The sequence below is a fragment of the Pollicipes pollicipes genome, unplaced genomic scaffold, assembly GCF_011947565.3.
Source record: "Pollicipes pollicipes isolate AB1234 unplaced genomic scaffold, Ppol_2.1 Scaffold_4295;HRSCAF=5057_pilon_pilon_pilon, whole genome shotgun sequence".
NCBI lineage: Eukaryota > Metazoa > Arthropoda > Thecostraca > Pollicipedomorpha > Pollicipedidae > Pollicipes > Pollicipes pollicipes.
Genome location: NW_023596461.1, coordinates 18,870,487 through 18,890,538, shown reverse-complemented (window position 1 = coordinate 18,890,538; position 20,052 = coordinate 18,870,487). Strand labels below are relative to the sequence as shown.

The 20,052-nt window shown below is 45.9% G+C and overlaps 1 protein-coding gene across 1 annotated transcript; it reads right to left on the bottom strand.

The window, feature by feature from the left end:
- Positions 1-2,610: 2,610 nt before the first annotated feature.
- On the bottom strand, positions 2,611-19,838 carry LOC119097265 (MICOS complex subunit Mic10-like). The gene is made up of 4 exons (XM_037220314.1): positions 19,572-19,838; positions 13,275-13,322; positions 2,820-2,928; positions 2,611-2,620 (listed from the first exon to the last, which is right to left on the bottom strand). Exons 1-4 carry the CDS (start codon positions 19,642-19,644, stop codon positions 2,611-2,613), a joined length of 240 nt encoding a protein of 79 aa, XP_037076209.1. The 5' UTR covers positions 19,645-19,838.
- Positions 19,839-20,052: the final 214 nt, after the last annotated feature.

Genomic DNA, 20,052 nt, shown 5'->3' with positions numbered 1-20,052 from the left:
AAGGTGTACAACTGCTTGCTCGCTGTGCGTGGTGTGTATATGTTTGATAGCTGTTGTGCAGCAAACTTAAGGTGTTAAAAAAGCTTGATCCACATAATTTTTTAGATGACTGAACAGCAGGCGTGAACCCTTTCAGATAAGTTTGTCACCCAACTATGTGCAATGACATGGAATGCTGTTGATCGTACGTGTCGTGCGCTTAAATTACCTGTTAGCACGAATAATTCACGTGTTGGTGCAGTGATTTGTCGTGAAAGGCTTTAGATGTGATCTACACGCTTAAGTGCTAATTCAGATTGTTTTGGTAGTGAAAGTATACTGACCAATGCCGTGCTTGTCGGCGCAACTGTTTTCTGTTAAAAACAAGACAAAACAAAGAAAAGCTGTGAAAAGCTCTGAAAAATGCGGAGAACATAAAAACATCTCATCCAAAGGCAGCTCTTTGTCATTGCGGCTCTACGACGCACTCAGCTGCTGAGGCTACGTGGCGTCGCCTGCCTCTAACCCTGACATACAGGGCTCGCACCGCGGGAAATAATTGCATCCCGTATCTCTGGTTTCCCAAACGCGCAACTTAACCACAACACTGCCAATATCACAGGTTGTTATCTACCGAGCACGAAACGCTGGAAGATCAGCAAACATCACACACATTACTAAGCATAACAATCCACTGCATTATGCGGCAGGTTTAACCTAAAGCCTTCCAGTGCGCTGGACCTACCATTAACTTGAATGTGGAATCTGCTGAATAGAAGCCATTTCCATAATGCAGCTGGCGAGACGACGCAGTCTAATACTCAAAGCTTTTGATACAAAACAGACACTAACATAGCTATTCCGAGACGTGCCGGACACGGCACTGACTATTCACATTATAAAGCCAAAATCCGCAAGCAAATAAAAGAGACTGAACAACCTCATATCTTTGCCATTCTGTGACTCAAATACAAGACGCACCTTTTGTTGCATGAAATAAAATGTCTGGCGAGATTTCACAAGACCAACTTTACTGTTCCCCGCAAGAACGAATATTCACATTTGTATATATATATATATATATATATATATATATATATATATATATATGCCGTGCATCATGGCAATCATGACACAGAAAACCTGCTTCCCGCTTGTGCTAAAATCACCGTTATCAGTTATGTATGACACAATGACAATACCCAAACTGGCAGCCTATTACTTCAAAAATAATGACGACATGTACACACAATCGCCCCAGACAAAACACCATGCAGACCGACACCACTTCCAATCAAACCAAGGCAACGATAAGATCAGCGGTGTGAAGCAGTGCGGTAGAGGGCAGCTTTCATAAATGAACACGACGCAAATACATTGTCGTCTTTCGAGCACTTTATATTCAACCACTAGTAGTGAAACTAGCATACAAGCGCAGGCATCTGTGGGAGGAGGGGGGGGGGGGGGGCATTTCAACCCGCCAATGCACGACGAACTAAAGCGAAAACGAAGAGAAATCAGGAATAGGATGACAGGAGTGCTAGAACACGACGATCTTACATTGGCAAATCGTTCAAAACATTCAATACTGCCAGTTCCCAGTGTTCGACATCTCCCAACCACCGATAACACCGCGAGGAAAACGTGGCGAAAAGGTGGGGTGATTGGTGGTAGAAGCTAGGGGTTGACGGGAAGCGAGAGGATTGCTCGGTAAATATGCTCGCTCGTCGTTTTTACGGCCATGATCAGATCTGCACACCGCGCTGACAGCCCGACAATGGCAGATATTACACGACTGATATAATGCGCTTCACGGCGTGTCCTAATAACTCTGGACAATCGCGGAGAGGGGCTCCGGAGGAGTTTTAGTCTATCACATTTGGTGACACAACAAAAGAAAACTTAAAATCGCGGAAAGTTAACGTTATATGGAGATCGGCGGGGGCCGAGTAGGAACAATCCATGAAGACTGTGTTATATCTGACACCTACACGTGGCACTAGATGGAGACCGCTGGGTTAGTGAGATGTCCTTTATTGTGAGATATGGTGGAATGGGGGTATTGGAATACAAAGCAATTCAGCTAAGGAACTAATGCAAATCTGCAAAAGTGGAAATTGTTCAGCCATTTTATACCCGCGAAACTTCTAATGAAACAAAAGTAAAGCGCGGGGCAATTGGCGATGGGGGGTATGAATCGGGGGGGGGGGGGAGCATGTCAGAAGACAAGGTGGTCAAGTTGGGTGGGCTTAACGCGCGCCTACATTTTCTTTTCGTCATATTAATTCATTTCTATTATTTCTGTCTATTCATATCATAATCCTATGGAAAATATTTCATTTTGGGTAATTCATGTCGTACCACGTTCCACGAAAGAAAAGATACGACTGCATTCAGTTGCATGCATTAATGTGCTGGAACAGGGGCATAATTCGGAGGAGCTGTTTTTTGACTGCAAAAAAGAACCGCACATCTGAAATGCTGACACTTTTGAGTCTTTTATACGGCAGCATGATATGCACTAAAACCCTGGCATAATGGAAGTACCGGCATATGAAACTCACTTCGCAAAGGGATAGTTAATTTCAGCATTGTTAGTGGCAAACAAACTGCAACAAGGACAGCAAATGGTCAATAGTGACTGGCGCCGGCACAGACGTGTCAGGACCGGCTGAAAGCCGCACCCGAGCCGCTGCCGCCCTGAACGAATTACAGCACCGTAGCACAAGCAGCATCAGTTTTTCCGGGAGAACCTCGCCTCGTCACCTTCCTCTCCGCTGCCCCAACAGCTTCGCCCACCGCAGCAGGAGGCACTCGATGGGCGATAGACGGGTACCCACCTTGACCGGTCGGCTCGCACCAGGTACGGCTCGTCGAAACTGTGCTGGCAGTTGGAGTAGCCCATGCCGAGGCCTGAGCCCAGGCCGAAGGTCATGGGCCACGCCCGTCCTGCGGAATGGCACGGCCCGTCAGGTCACTGGGGACAACGAGGTTCCAGGCCGAGAAACGCCATCAAATCACTGGAGCCAGCTCCCCGCACCACGAAATCTCCTTCTCCTGTTGCGAACGAGGCCACGGGCAGAGTAAGCCTTACCTAAGCTTTGATAACATTTTCAACTTAGGCGATTCGGTCGCGTCGTCACGCCTTCACGAAGGCAATATCTTCGCAGCGACTGATCGACTATTTACGCCATTTTCAACAAGAAATACATTGCTCTAAAATAGTAGTGCAGAAATTGCTGTGAATACGCGTACAAACTGCTTGGCCAGACGGTATTTCCTGCAATACCGCAATATCACGTCCCAAATTTGATTACCATGGAAAATGAAAACCTTCAGATTGGGAGAAATTGTATGACTAGGTAGAAACTAGGTGAAGATCTCGATCGCCCGACGTTGCAGCGGCACAAGACAAGCTATTACTGACGCAAGAGAGAAGGGGTAAATGTACTGGCCAGCGCGGATCAAAGTGTGCGAATCAGCACGCACCTCTGTGCGCAAATCATGAACCGATTAGTTATGAGGCCTTTTTAGGACAGAAAATGCCAGTGTCCTATGCCTGCCCACTTTGGATGTAAAGCAACACCCTTTGAGGAGGAATCTTTCACTCCTCTTCCCCACATATTATGTTAATTTTTCACTCCAACCTGATATTGCCTAACCACACATACTTAACGCACATTTCCCTTCCAATGGTATTAAAATGATATCCGAATCGGACCCACTTAAAACTATCAAGTGTAAACAGGGCTCCACAGAACCTGGACACCTATGGCTACATCGTGCCCCACCTACATCTGAATCCTATAACGCTTATGTATGCACAGAGTAAGGGTACTAGGTACAATCAAGTGCGAGAGCCCCAGTGTCCCCAGCCGCTTGCATTTATCAATCTTGGTTTGTTTACAAAATGCATAACAATCTTCAGCTTTGTGCGAAATACCAGGTTTTCTTGGATCCCCAAACTACGTAAATATCATGTGAGCAAAGCAAAGTCTAGTACAAACACCAGCAAAGCATGTTAGATAATTTGGATCGACGTAGTATTTTTTCCGAAGAAAGTTGACTACCCACTGCACAACTCTCTAAATGCAGGGGTGAAAAAATCAAGGCATGCATTCTGAATGAAATTTAAAAGCTAAATGTTGCCATTTCAGCCCTCATTTGTACACATTTATAGTCAACTGTGTTGATTAAAAACTTTTACCGTGCAGATTAAGTTTTTATGCTTATTTTATCATTTTTGTTTACCTTGGTTTCATACAGAATTGATACATTCATTTTCGATAATCTGTAAAGACAGCTAATGCCTAAAATGTTTACCAATTTCTCTGCCAAATTTTCTAACGGCAAACTTGACCATGATTCATAAATATATCGAATTAATTCGCCAGCTGTCCAAGCATGTTTGATATGCACCCAAGAGTGAACAATTCATAGGGAATGAAGGACACAATTTGAAGCAAGAAAATCATCTTAAAGCCACTTTTGCCTTGCTAGACCCCTAATTAGCCTTTAAGTTGTTTATGGCGTGGCTCGGTAGTGATAATCTAAGCTATTCCAGCCATTTGGATAAGCGACAAAGATTACACTAGGCAGTATGTTCCTAAAAACAAAATGTTGACCATGGGTCATTTTAAGTTAGTGACCTATTCTGACCTATAAGGAGTCCATAGAAGGTGTATAATGCAGTTCCTGCCATCAATATGTTCGAAATGAGCACCAGAAACCAGCCCCTACAGCAAGTCCGAGTAATGAAACAGGTCGGTTTTGACCTCGATCTGACCTTTACGCCTGGCCCTAGGTAAATGCAATTTGTTTATTAAATTGTTGTGTTACCTAAGAAAGTATCTCAGGGATGTCTGGTCTCGTCTAACATTCCGTTGTTTGATCGGATTGAACCAACCCCCAGAACGTGCCTTCGCTGAAACCGTGGCCTAACTTTGACCTGCCATAGGTCAGGGACCTTACAAGGTACTCGTAAATTTTTGGTGTCAGACGATCCGCTATTCAATTGTTTACAGTTATGCCATATTTGGCGCCGCTACACCGCGCCGTTCGGAAACCGATCCGGAAAAACCTTCGTGGGGTCAATGTGACCCCCACCCGAGCGCGTGCTAAGCCAGAGAATACAACAGTAGTAATACCCTTATTCCTTGGAGAAAAACCTGGATAATGTAAAAATACATACGTTGATAATTCTCCAATTCGTTTCGATAATGACACGTGCCCGATAAATCAACGCATCTATATCTCCATACTTCTGGGTTTTCTCCGAGGAATAAGATTATTACAACTGTGTTACCTATGCCACGCATACCTTTGGGACGAACCTGGCACAGCTAACGCAAAAGTGTTTGGTAGCAAAATTATGCAGTGCAAAATTGTTTTATTATATCCTTAGTGCAGAGCTCCTCTTACCCACTTCGCATTTTAATCTTGTAGGTTGGTGGACATGATTGATATTTACGCTTTCAATCCTTAAAGTACAACCCCTTAAGCTGCATTACCATGAACTCCCGTTGGGACTTTGTTTGGGAGGGAGCTCACGGTGAAATGCGGTGTTATGACCGGAAATCCGCGCGGAAATTGTGAGAAAACCTGCAATTTGATAGTCCCGCGAGCTGTGCGAGTGTGGAATCACACTTATTTTAAAAGAGTGTGATTCTGGTTTGAAATGAGTGCGATCACTAGTGGTGCGTGCCAGTGCCGTGTACTGACCTTGATGTGATGGGAAGTGTGCGTGCGAGGTTCGTACTTCTCAGAGAGCATTGTTTTAGTATTCTCTGAGTCCAATGACTCCCAATAAAATTTGATATATCGATTTCTGCTTCTATATTTATGTTTGTGTTTGAACAGGACAAGGTAGTGATACTCGTAAACTGAAAGAAACGCTAGTGCCTATGTTGAAAGGGTGCCGGTAGTGTAGTGGTTGACGCGTCTGCGTTAACCACTGCGCGTCTGGGAAACCAGAGGCACGGGGTTCGATTCCCCGCGGTGCCCGCCCTTCCTGCCAGGGCGAGAGGCAGGCGACGCCATATAGCCTCAGAAGCTGAGTGCGTCGTAAAGCCCAAATGACGACGACGACCTATGTTGCAAGGGTATACGAAAGCGATTTGCTACTTCATTACGATTTTGTGAACATTTTGAACCTATCGAAGCATACAGCATGTAATTAATTCATTGCATGCCATTACATTAGCAATTCATTTCGGCGGTAGGGTCCGGTCTGCGCAGCTCATTAACGCACATGTTTGGTATAGGTTCACATGATACAGCTTTGCAAAATTGTCTTCCTCTTAAGAATTCCAAATTTTGTAACCATTGCTTGTGAGTCATCAATGTCATAGTCACTGCAACTTGTGAGATGCTCGGTGCTGAGAAAGGTGGAAAAGGATTGCAGTTGGTTTCTTGGATAGCCCTTAATAATACTTTTATCATGAGCCTTGTGTGCACTGGCAGCTTCATCACTTCCTTGCATTCCACCCATCTAGCCATTACTACATGCACTTGTCTTGTCTCCAGCTTTGTGGAAGGTTAACCGGTTTGCAATGTCATATCACTGCATGCAGTATTTTCTTGTTATTTTTTAGTGAAAGAGCCTGATGGCTGCAGAATGTTGCATGGCCGTGGAAGTGGAAGACATCTTTGCCATCTGTGTTCGTTCGCATCTTTGCCACCTACGTTTTGTGGATTTCCAAAGCAGGCTTACCAAGTGATGCCACTTATTGGTTGTGTGCTTTGCTGAAAGTGATTTGCATATTCCATCATGTGTTTTTGGTCAGTAACATGTCCTATGCTGAAATGATGCAGGAATGCACCATTGGCCCATCTTTTTATGATGAAATTCATTATGAAAGCAGCAGGGATCGCGGTACAGAAACCATATCGTTGTTCACGCCATGCCACAATACAGCACTGGGGTAGTGTCACAATGACGCTGTTGACCTGTGCCATTGCACAATGTACCACATTGGTTGACTACTCCATGTCAAACCTATGAGATAACAGTTTATAGTTCATGGATAACTGGCAACAACTGATTTAACAACGCCAAAGAACTATCACCGTCGAGAATGGTGCCACATTGCAATGGTCATATCAGGGGAAACTGGTGATTGCATAAATCGCCCTAAGAAAGAACAACATTCTTGGTAGCCCAACCTTACCATCTTTACCAAAGCCATAACAATGCTTTGGCAATCAATTCGTAAATATTACATTTTTCTTAATCTTTGCATGCAAAACGGTCTTTGCATTTCCAGTTACAAAGAAAGTGACTCCTGTGTACATCACATATCAATGTCGGGACTACAGCACTGATTAATAATCTGCCATAAGACCCGGCGATCGCTACGTTGCGTATGTCAAATATTCCACTAAAGCTTTTCTCACGACCAGTACCAAGACAAAAATCCACAAACAAACTATCCACTCATTCGTCACCCCACACAGCGCCCGCGACAAGAATGGCAGACCGGCGTCAGCTTTTGTGCGTTTCGAGGTATTCTATACGTCTGGCTGCCATTCATTGCGCCATCAAACGATGACGTAATGGGGCGCATTTTTAAAAGACTTCGAAATTTTGCTATTTAGGGTCGTTTTTGAATCTTGAAAGCTTACCAGTACTTACAAGCAGGCTTTTTCCATCGTGCCTGATGCTTATCTCAATATCTTCAAACGTGGAACATTCCCTTGAAGTTGGTTACTTGCATGGTAAGTAGCGGAAGCAATTTACACAGATTCAGTGACTCAAAAATGCTGCTGAGATACAAATAGGTAAGGCAGGATGACATGAGGTGAGGCTTCTTTTGGTTAGGGTTCGTTCGGTTATTTTCGAGCAAGTAAACACAGGTATCTTGCCAGAAACAGTGACACAATATTTGTTTTTCCTGACACAATTTTAACAGAAACAAAAGTATGCTGGTTGTTTGTTTCACTTGGTAATGTGTTGATGTGCAGGAGTCCAAGACGTCTTTTGTTTGAACGCTTTATGCTCGCTGAATTTCGTTACACGGTCCTCAACACCAAAGCAAAGTTCCACGCAATGCATCAAATATAATGCATTTACGCATTTACAGAAATTAGGAAGGCATTCAGCATTTACCATAAGGATGTTCACCATGCAGCTGTGGATTCCGAGGGGGGGGGGGGCGGGATGTGCAAAACATGACGGAACCAGAGTGCATTTTTGGGGGGAAAATGTCTTGATCACCGCTCACGGTGGTTTCCACCTGTTCCGTGCCCTCCACAGCACGGTCCCGTGCCCGTATATCGCTGGTTGTGGCGGCAAGTGCTGCCATCTACAGAGATTCATCGCTGCTTATTCGTTACTTTTTGCCGCTAGGTAGCAGATCTGAAATGCACATCGCGGTTTTTTACCAATGTCAAACGTCTTTACTCGGATGGCACACAGCCCTATTCGCATACGCCACATAGCCGCACAGCATAATTGCGGTACAGGCCACTTACAGCTGCCTTAGGCGGACTTACGTAGCACGGGGCCAACATGACAGGAGTGCTCGCCCCATTCGTCCTATATGACGCGGAATCATCACACCGGTGACCTGTCTATGACGCGGAATCATCACACCGGTGACCTGTCTATGACGCGGAATCATCACACCGGTGACCTGTCTATGACGCGGAATCATTACGCCGGTGACCTGTCTATGCTCAACACCAACATTAACTCGACAACCAGTGAGATATGGTCGTAAGATACTGAGCTCGCGGCTCAGAACAGTGATCAGGAACAGGTCACTAACTTTGTTCTACTTACACCCGAAATGTCAGGATCTTCCACGACAATGGATGGATTGACGAGCCTGTCTTCCGCCGGCAAATGAACAGGCTGAGTGGACGGGTTTGAGGTCAATCTTTGGCGCTGAGAAGGAAAGGAACATACTGGCCGGACTCATGGCCCAGCAAACTCACTAAGATACCACCGGCCTAGTCTCAAACGAAATGAAATCCGTTTGGCTTGACGGACACGACGGTTCAAAATAAGAGCACATTTTAGTTTGACCGACTGGTGGCATCGAGGCAAAGCAAGAGAAAAACGTCCACCTGCAATCCAAGGCTTTTAATTGCAAGTGTTAAAAAACTTCATGACTTGGAGTTACTTTGCTCCTCCACACCACCCAATTGATGGGGTTTTAGAACACGCCCTCATCAATGATTACTTAACAATAAAGAAGATAACAAAGAGTCACGGATCTAACGGGTGCGACATAGAAGTGCACAGTTTCCACATGAAACAGCACGTCGTGCCGGCGATTAACCGATATGAACCTGTACAAAACGGTACAAACCGAAGCAATACAACAGAACGAGCCTGCACGCATGGACACTTCCCTACGGCACTGATCAGGTGCAGCTCGCGTGGCCTCCGATGCACTGAATATGGGCCATTATTTCCTGGTAGCATTAAAGTTCCCGCATCGACTGGAGCCCGAGCATTCGTCCAGCATTGTCGGTAATAACAGAGCACTGGCCTCTAGTACCGTGATGTCAAAATCATGCCTTGTGCCTAATTTGAACACCGATATGAGCCGAGATGGCGCTGTCAGTTCCAAGAGCCTGGCCAAACGCAAACATATGTCTGATACTTATTGCCAGGTATGGCATTTATCTCGGCTGAAACTAGTTTCTGTCACTTTTTCTTCAGCCGATTAGAACAGGCATCAACTGACAGAGACTTATAATGTTAAAATCTCGCTCTTTTTATCCATCACTTTACCCAAAAGTAGTCGCAATGTTTCCTATTCAGTTCAAACAATAGAAGCAGCGAATGTTAACAACGGCACAATCCTTTGAGAAATTGTGTGAAGCTGTGAGGAATGGGATTCGATAGTGCAAAACTGCTTTGCACGTTTTGCTGGTTTTGCTGCAGGCAGCACGACTTCATGTCTTATTGCTATCACGTGTTCTCACAATAAAGATCAAAACAGGTGGCTTCGTGCTTGCTTCGCTACGCAATGAAGCTTCCTCTTCGAAAGTGCATGAAATGAAAAGACCCTTGGTAGTCCATGGCAGATTTGTTTTGAGCATTACTTCTGGAAGCATTCAACGCCGTTTCAAGGATTTCTTGCCCGACCCGACCTCCGGCTGACGGGATATCTGACGGCAGCCGGTTGGGATGTGCTGACTACTGGAGACGTGTGTGTGTGTGTCATCCGAAATTAACTTTATCTGTGCGCTAGTTGTGAAGTAGGTCTGCTAGCTAGTAGGTCTAATTTTACCCGATTCTTCTCACTAAGCATTCCCCGAAGGCACTTGCTGAGAGGCAAAAATACACGTCTTCATTTTCCCTGACCTTACGGCCACAGCTCTACACTTAATGACACTCTTTAGGGCCCCGACCTGGTTTGCCCGGATGCATGCTGGACCAGCCCACACGGCGACTTTGGTCCGACCAAAGGCCAGATTGGACAACAAAACGTTATTTCATTACAGTTCTTTCTTCTTATGTTGGGTACACCGCTCAACTTTATGCGATGGGTATCGATGCGCTGTGAAGACTAAAGAGCGCACGTCGCCATCCACACGAATGTTCAAGGAACACAGGCACGTACTGTCGAATAACACGCATTCCTCCTCCATACACCGTTCCAGAATTCCTGGACAATGTCTAGGCGATTGGTTTTAAGATTAGAATGAATGGTTTCCAGTTTCCGGTGGCGGTACCGGACTGAGAGAGGCGATTACGCCCGGTCACCCGACGCCGGCCGGCCGCTTAATGGCGTGCCTGATCCGCTTATGTTCATATCCGATTTACGACAGATCTAGAAGAGATCACATCGATTTCTTTTTTAGCTTCAGCGGCAACAAGTTGGTCTTTGATTTGCTATTGGTTTATGGAAAATTAAAGGTACCGCGTTTTTTAAGAAGAGCACGTCTGAGGCCGTGGCCGCCTCCGTGGTCTAGGGGAAGGATGCTGGACTCGTAATCCAGCGGCACTGGGTACGAGTCCCAGAGCGGGCGCACTGTTTGGTCCGAGTGAAATGGAAAGGTCAGCTAGCAAATGGCCAACGAGGGTCAACCCTGGCTCGGGGCGGCCGTGTCGCAGCATTGGCGGCACGTAGACCCCTCCGCATTTCTGTCTGGTGCAAGGTCACTCGTAAAAGTCACCGGTCACCGAGCCGAAAGTCACCCGTACAAAACCACTCGGAATAAATTTATTAAAAAGGTTATACTTGGCCACCATGCATTATTGACCTTCAATGTCATACTGACCCATATTTCCGAGCAAGACAGGTAGTTAGCTTTCATTGACTTTTCCTTAACATTGTACTCCGATACGCCACAAATACTCACACATTTTCCACGTTATGCTCATTAAACTGTTTTCGATACGGTGACTTGAAACAGAGTTTGTGCCGTACCATGTGCTTTCATTCGTTCCCAGTCCCTTACTGGTCGCTGTACGACTCTAAGATTAAACTAAAACAGACTAATGTGTTTGCCGTACAATACACCCATAAACGTTAGCGGTGCTATCTTCCCGTCAATTTGTTGTTGGATGACCCAAATAAGATCTCCCTTATTTCACCGTTGAACCTCTTCATCGCTGCCACAACGTTTATGTGCTGTCACACTCTGCAGCGATATAAAAAACCACACCCCGCGAAGCACTAGGCTGTTTGGCCGTGGCAGCGGCTCCGCTTCAGAATGGCTGCATGTTATGAGTAGCGTCATTGCATTCTTTTCAAATTATTTTTCGCTCATTACGTTTGGTTTCTCTAACTTTTTGGCAACCAAGAAATTCATGTAATACCACTGATCGTCACTGTGGCTCACCCTTTTCGCCGCAACGAAAGGATGAGAGAATGAAGACTGCCGGCCGTTGGCAGGTGTGGTGCGCGTGCGTTTCGTCGTTTTGTTTGAAATGTCGGCGGCGATTGCCACAACCGGTGGACATTCTGACGACGCAAAGGTGTGGAATCGCAACCATGTTGGTAAAGCCGACGTTCGTACGTGACAGTGCACGAGATTACGCATGAATGGGTGGCCAATACAGGCAATGAACTGGTGTATGCAGTGATGTAAATTTTGCGACCACCCTGGTTACAGTTTCGACGACAGCATGGTGTTCGGCAGCGTTTTTCGAAATGCCGACATTCCCGACCTGCCGGACGCTTACTGATGGAACCCAGCGTTGCACAAAATCGTATTGGCCACATAAATTGCGGACGGTACGCTGATCAAAATTTTGAAATCAGATTCGCGTCCACATCTGCTGTGGGTGCCGAGCTGTATTGTGGCAAAAAAGATGGAGAACGTCAAAATTGGGCAATACGTCTTGGTCACACCTGTACACACGACACGTGGTATGTAGCACTGCGTATTTGGCACCACGCGGTTCCCCATTCAATTCTGTAGCGAAACATGTCAATTTGTTGCCGCTCCGACCCCTGGTTGCCAAGATGTGGCCATGATTTCGAGCGGCTGTTCGTCCTTTTTGTCATGAGCCACATTTTCAAGACTGCCGTGCAAAACCAATGGACCAAATAAACTACCTGTGTGTATACATGCATAGATAACAATATACACACACACACACACACACATATATATATATATATATATATATATATATATATATATATATACATATATATATATACATTCAAATATCTACATCTATATATCTATAATATATAAAATATACAACTAATCCATTTTTGCCACCAGTAGTCTCAGTCATGTCATGCCGTTGGGGCTTTACGACGCACCCAGCTGCGAGGCTATATGGTGTCGCCTGCCTCTCACCCTGGCAGGAAGGGCGGGCACCGCGGGGAATCGAACCCCGTACCTCTGGTTTCCCAGACGCGCAGTGGCTAACGCAGACGCCTTAACCACTACACTACCGGCACACACCAGCAGTCCATGCCAGCCGGTTTTAACCGGTAAAACCGGCTGGCGGAAACTGTTGGAGCTGGCTCCAGCCAACCCTCCTTACTGCATTGCTTTCAGTACACATCCATATCCATACCCAATGACAGCCGCGTCTACAAACAAAAAAATATAGCATTCGTATTACGCACGCAAAAACGTGCGACAAAAATGCACCTTCATAACTGCAATCACTGCTACATATCTATCAAGATGGAAGTTTCCTGAATTATTCGTACGGGGACATAACATAGCCACATAATATCAAGGAAGTAATTTCAATCAATGTTCCGATCCAGGGAGGAATCCAGCAGCGGTGGTAGCCCTACAGCAAGCAATCCCATACGTCGGCGACGGAACGACCGCGGGCGGGTCCGAGCCATCCCATGCATACTTACGTTTGAAGAACATGAGGGAAAACACTGCACCAACTGCCAGTCCGCCACCTGAAAGGAAGTGCCACCTGAGTCATTTAATCCAATGCAGTCTATGTCATTGAGTCTTAAATATAAGCGTGCAGACGTAGAAAAGAGCATGCAGTGTTGGAAATTCCAAAAAAAAAATCCTGGTAGCGGAGTACAAATCTTCTATAGTGGAGTACAAAATTATCCAAGTGCTGCGGGATGGGCGCAAAATGGCCCTACAAGTCGACGCGCCCTAAAACCCCAATCGTCAATCAAGTGCTGCGGGTCATTACAGCTTTACTTAGGTTGCCTTTGAGATACAACAGTACAATGGGTGGTACTCAACAAAAGCGTTACTTTTCATATGCAGGAATTCATGTAAAAAAACACTTTAAATGTAAGGAAACATCAGTATTAAGCATGGAACACTGAAACAACACGGTCTCATACCCTCTATTATGAAACACATGTGCGCATACATTGGTTTGCAATTTACGAAAGGTTTGTATACACAATTTGTGTACACCTTCAAAAATGGAGGGTAATTACGCATCGCGCTTTTGCTCTCCAAAATGGAGGGCGGCTACACACTGGGCTTACACACCCTCCAAAATGGAGGGTGGGTACCATACGCACAGCCAGACAAAAATGGCACCCCAAAAAAGCAAATGAACATGCCACAGACGGCCACTTATGCACCACCACGATCACGCTACTCACGCTCCACCACGGTCACGCTACTCACGCTCCACCAACTAACTGGCTGTAAAGACAGCCAAACATTCATGCCCTCCACCTTCCCACTCCCAGTCAACACACGAGGCCCTGCACGTCCCACCCGAACAACAGAGGCAGGCAGCAATCTTAACCGATTTACCGAGCCAGCGCAAGTACAATGCCTGCCAGGCCCGTGCAGGCCGGCCAAAAGGGATCGGAGTTAGTCACTCCGCTGACTCCGGCGGATAATCCAATGTATGAATGGATTTCGATGTGCTTTAACCGATATCATTGCAAAAGATGATAATCTAGGTTGCAATTTATTGATGTTTTTGTCCCAATAAACCCTTTTCCCTAATTTGCCCGGCGAGTTATGGGTTCATGTTGCTCTGGTGTCCTGGTGTTTTTGCCGGAGTGAGATGGCTGTCTCCGAACAGTTTGTTGGCTATTTATAGCAACGTTTTTCTACTTAAAAGGGTATTTTTGTAAAGCCTGAATTATTAGCTTTAATTTCACACCCTTGAGTGACAAATTTGCCTTGGTTGAAATCTACAGCTGCCGTAATGTTTGTACTCCGGATGCCAGGAAGTGGCCAAAAATCCAACCACAAGGCGGTTCTGGATGAGTACAAATAAGTCCTCCTTCATAATCGTGTTGCCCATCCCATACAGCTTCCCTCAAAACGGCTACAAATCTGTTCGAGGCATGAGCGCGAGCAAAATGTTTATGTTCTTGGCCAATCAGACACGAGGCGAATCATTAAAACAAAATAGAGTTTTGTTATGTTCAACCTCCAGCCCGACCTGGGAGGAGGGCGCAAGCCGCTGAATAGTTGAGACGTTTCCGACGCCAAATTGCGAGTGATTCTCTTATTTGCATTGCCATAACACAGTGGTGGCGCGTGGGTAGGCGGCCGTATGTGGTAGGTGATTGGGCGTGCGGTCTTCTATGACTGTTCGTTGCATCCTTGGCAATTAATGCGGTTCGTCGTCAATGGTAGGTTAAATCATGTTCAAGTTTGAGTTGGTCTGCGTAGGGCATAGGAAGTGAGAGCTTTGCTGATCTACAGACCGGTGCGAGTCTGGTACTCGTTTTTCATTTCCCGGTATTCAAAGGCGACTCCATTCAACATTCACACACTTTATTTGCCACATTTCCACACATGGTTTATCATATACCTGGGTGGCAACACAGGCTGCTTGCTATTGGGCACCTTAGTCTGGTGTGTGCAAGATTCGTGCTTTTGCAGATATCAATACATGGCTCCTGATGGAAGCAGCAAGTCTCAAGCTGTTGCACCTTCTGGTTTTATTTTGTCCTGACACAAAGAAGTAAAGTGAGTTTTTCCAAAAGCTGTTCTTGCTGCATCATGATGGAGTACAACATATTCCATTTTGCGTAGTCACAATCCTGGAGTACAAAATGTTTTGGTATACATTATACCAGGAAACGTCAAGTTTTCCAACACTGAGAGCAAGGGTACAGTAGGCATGCTTCACCTGAAGTTTCTACATAAAGGTGTGCTGAATATCTACATCAGGGGACTGGATGGATTCTGGTGCTAACAAATCCGTGGTGTGAAATTTACCATGGCAGTCATGTACCTCGCAAAACACAACTCTGATACACATGCAGCAGAACACGGGCACATCTTTCATCATATGAGAGTCCCATATGACTTAATCGCAACTTCCTTGCTGATTGGCTTAAGCACATTTGATTACCTCTGGCCTTTCACTCGGCCATGCAAGTGGAAAATGACAAATGGCAAAAATAATGACATAATTCTGCATTACCTGCCCAAAGCACGATTATGGGCCATGCGCAAGTCCTTCAAGCCTCGGAGCCCTTTTAGCATGCTTTAATTCATGACGGATGGTCATGCGTACTGCTGTAGCGCAATTCACACAATAAACGCATATTTACGAAACCGAGTATCTCGATGACATGGATTTTTGAGGTCAGCGCTCACATTAAGTAGCGTTTCATGTGATCGTGAAATTATGGATGAATGGCACACTTTGGTAGGGAAATCAACGAGCCAAATGTTCGGCACGCTTCATTCTGCCCTCCAACGTCACCAGAATTTTACCGCCACCGTTGCCACCGGCCGCGGGCCAATCAGGCCAGAGCAAATAGCGCGCACTTCAAGCGCCACGAACCTATTCCGCCACGCCCAGGCAACCTATTCCGTTACACGTAAGCGACTGGAGCCCATTCCGTCACGCGTAAGCGACAAGAACCTTTTCCTTTACGCGTAAGCGACATGAGCTCATTCCGAACTCAGCGCGCGAATCCCAAAGCAGGCACTAACCAACGGACCCACCGAAAACCACACAAGGTAATATAACGCATGAATGCTATAATATAACATATGCTTATCATATTCATCTGAACACACTTGACATCCGATTGGCTTCATCACTGTCAACGCGAGCAAATAACAGCTAGACAAAATACGGGACATCATGCGATTATCACCACAAAGCATGGAACACATCAACGGAGCACAACTTACATGGCCAACATCTGGCGAAATCGGACATAGTCGGCACAGAGAGCCACCTGACCGGCCAACACTAGTCTCGGACATCAAACTGATTTATCCAGATGTAGCCAATGGAAGGGGCATCACCAAGATTCGACACTTGGGATCCTAGTGGTGATCTTACGGAAAGCGGGGGGGGGGGGGGGGGGGGGGGTAGCAGTGCTCTGGGCATGCCATAAGCCCTTGGGAGTGACGGACTTGCCATAGCCATTGAGGGCTTCAGAGTTACATGCATCAAGCCCTGCGACAAGGTCCCTGAGAAAGGACACCCCGTGTCCCATCCACTTCAGTGTCCGTCGCCAAAACCCGGTCATACACTGCGATTTACCAGATTTACACTGTAAAATATCCGACATAAGACGACTCAAAATGAAGGAGAATATTAATATTAGTCATGACATACTGCGATGACACGATCTAACAGCTTTTTTCCTTACAAAACTCAAGACGGTCGCACAGCACGGCACACACCAAGCGACGCCCGACGCGTGCTGACGCCGCTTCCATTCCTGGACCAGCGGTCACTCAATCTCGGTGTGGAATGGCGGGATTAGAACTAGCTCCAATACCAAAAGACATCGTGACCAAGTAGCATTTTTCGAACTGTGCACGTCTGGTGATTCGTAATAACAACAGGAAATGCAGGTTAGAGAGGGGACATTTTATAACGAAAATTTTCTTCAGCTCACTTTCCTATTCACATGCCTCCGAAGTAGCAATGTCTACGACCAGTCCTCGGTGTCTGCGGTTCTCATGCCGAGGGACAGAGGCGTTAAAATTAGTGTGTTTGGACCTTTAGCATTAGCCGACTGATAACGAGACCTCTGAAACACATAGATTACGAGGGATATGGCGAGGAGGGGAGGGTTGCAGGCTAGGCTAGGCTAGGCTAGGCTAGGGGCACCAGTCCGACGCGGCGTACGTGCAGACGCGGGCAAGAGTTTAGGTTCGGTTAGACTAAAATTTCTGTCAGCTTATGTTAAAGTATGTGGAGCGATCAAAAAGTTCCGAGACTCCTTCCACAACAAGGTCAGAGCGGACCAAATTCCAATTTAACCGCCGTCCTCCTTCGAAGAACGTATTCTACGCGGCGATACATCAGTCTCGGCGTTTATACTACGCTTGGACCGCTCCCTGGAACTCTCGCTCTTTAAGCGGATCAGGCACCATGTGCGAATCGCGCGGAGTATCCCGCACTGCGTCAAAACGGCGTCCATCCATCCTGAACTCGGGGGAGCGGACTAAGTCACAAGGAGCCGAAACCGACGGGTAAGGTAAGGCTGATGGGGGGGGGGGAAGGGAAGGGGGGTACCGACAATAGAGGCGGCGCGGCCCGAAGCCCGCGCATTTCAACGCAAAGTGAGCTGGCACATTGCCATGATGGAAAACCTGATGTCCAATGTTCTCCCCAGGACAAGCAGATTAGGGACATCACCATGAAAAGGTTCATCATTTTTTACACACACAATGTTGTGAACCAATAATTCGTCCTCTATGGTCACGCTCAATGGCATGGTGTGCTGTGCAGTCCTGAGGTATCTGGGGAAAGACATTTGTCTCAAGTGGCCTGGAATATAGACCTATCACAATTGGGTGCTCCAGCATTGCAGCATGGCTCTCACACAGCATTGCAAACATGTCTGCAGGCTCAACCCAGGGGCATAGTTTTGCAACTCCCAAATGCCCCTAAAAGGCATCAACAAACAAGTTTCTGCCCAGATTTTGCTTATTTCTTTTTCAATGCAGGGGGGCTGGAGTCCAAATAGGGTCGGTGAAAGACTCTCCTTCTCCAATCTGAATAGGAAACTTCTCCCTGTCTCAACTTATGCTAATGTCATTCCTGACCAGCCTTACACTGCAAGTTTAGCATCCAGCAACATCTTCTGCTTCCCAAAGATAAGTTTATCCTGTTAATTTTCTTGCTCATGGTATTATCCACATTGTGCTAATGGCATAAAATTGATTTATTTCCACATGCTGGTTGTTCATGGTCACAGCCATGTGCACCCTTTTTTCAGTGGCAATACATGCATAGGAAGCTCATATAGCAGTGAAAAATATATTTAAGCTCATTCTATTCAACTGTTACCTTGATATCTTAGCAGTTTGACCTCTTTTAACATTTGTATCATTCAAACTTGTATTGTATCTGGCAGTCCAATACCTATTCTGCAACAACTGGTGTCTCAGGAAGAGTGGTCAGATGTGTGCGCGGAGCGATGTGGCAGGTATGTTACACATTTTCTCCATTGTTGTCTGTTGTGCTCTGCAGTAATAAGCATGCAAAGGACAATCAAGGACCAAGGTACCACTCTTGGCCTTTATGCAACAGGTAGTTGTAAGAACATGGGTAATTGTAGAAGTCCCAGTCCTTATATGTGGTTGTGGAGGAAGTGTTAAATCAGCAGTACATTATTACTACAGCCATACATTCTTGGGAATACTAATTAACTGCTTGTGTTCTCATAGACTGGCAATGAAAAAGAAAGTCAAGAGAAGTGCCCTTGACTATTGTGAGCCTCAAAGCTGCACTGGACATGTGACAATGATGCTGAATAGTAGTGAGCAAAACAATAAGTGCTGAAGATAATGACATCCATATTGTGAATATAACTGGTTAGAAAACATCACCAGACTAGCAAATATTTGCAGGAAAAGCACATTTTTTGCTGCCCATGGCTTGCATGTGCGAAGCTTAGAAAAGGCATTTTATTACTCATTACGCACAAAACTAGTTCCGCAGGTAACTTGTGGAGGTAATGGCTTTGCAAGATGCTTAGAAGCATATGACAGGCACATGGCAGACATGGCAGACACCTGACAAAACGATCCTATTGAGCCAACGCAAAATCAAAATGCAAAAATTGTACACTTCATAACCCTAGTAGCAAAATTTATAGACTGAAAGCACTTTTGATACCGAGCACCAGTCTTATGCTCATGAGACATTCATGACGCACAGAATAAATACGCAAAACAGCAGCTTAGGGGCCACTTTACACTCATTACGACCAGCAATGACTCACCCATTTTCAGTAATGTGTCAGCGACACATTTGTCCCATTTTATACCCAACTGATCTTCGGACCTCGTAGCCATTTTCGTCTTTAACGCAGGGTCGTGGTAAATGGTTGGCCTCTACAGGTCGACAGCTTCGCGAACCATGTAACGAAAAACACCACATACGTCATAGTTCCCGTACGCATCTTGCGCATTGCTTCTATAGCCTCGTATCTTGTCATAGAAGCATGCGCATTTTCAAAGCTGTTCTATTGCGACGTAGCCAGATTTTCTCTCATAAAGGAGCCAGACCAGGTCCAACCAAGGAAACCCTCTTGGTCGCTTAGGGGCCTTACAAAGCGCGGTAAGGCGCTCAGAGCCCCCCTCCCCCGCGTCCAAAAGTGCTCTTGTATTCGAAAACCATTTCACGTAGTTAAATGACAAAAAACTCGAACCTCCCACTCGGGGAATGTCTCTTCATTGACTGCTAAACGGCAACTGTAAAAT

Coding starts and splice junctions, on each gene's coding strand:
- LOC119097265 (XM_037220314.1), bottom strand. CDS start 19,644: ATGGCTACGAGGTCCGAAGATCAGTTGGGTATAAAATGGGACAAATGT. Junction 13,323..19,571: donor TGACACATTACTGAAAATGG/GTGAGTCATTGC, acceptor ACTTCCTTTCAG/GTGGCGGACTGGCAGTTGGT. Junction 2,929..13,274: donor TTCCCTCATGTTCTTCAAAC/GTAAGTATGCAT, acceptor GCCATTCCGCAG/GACGGGCGTGGCCCATGACC.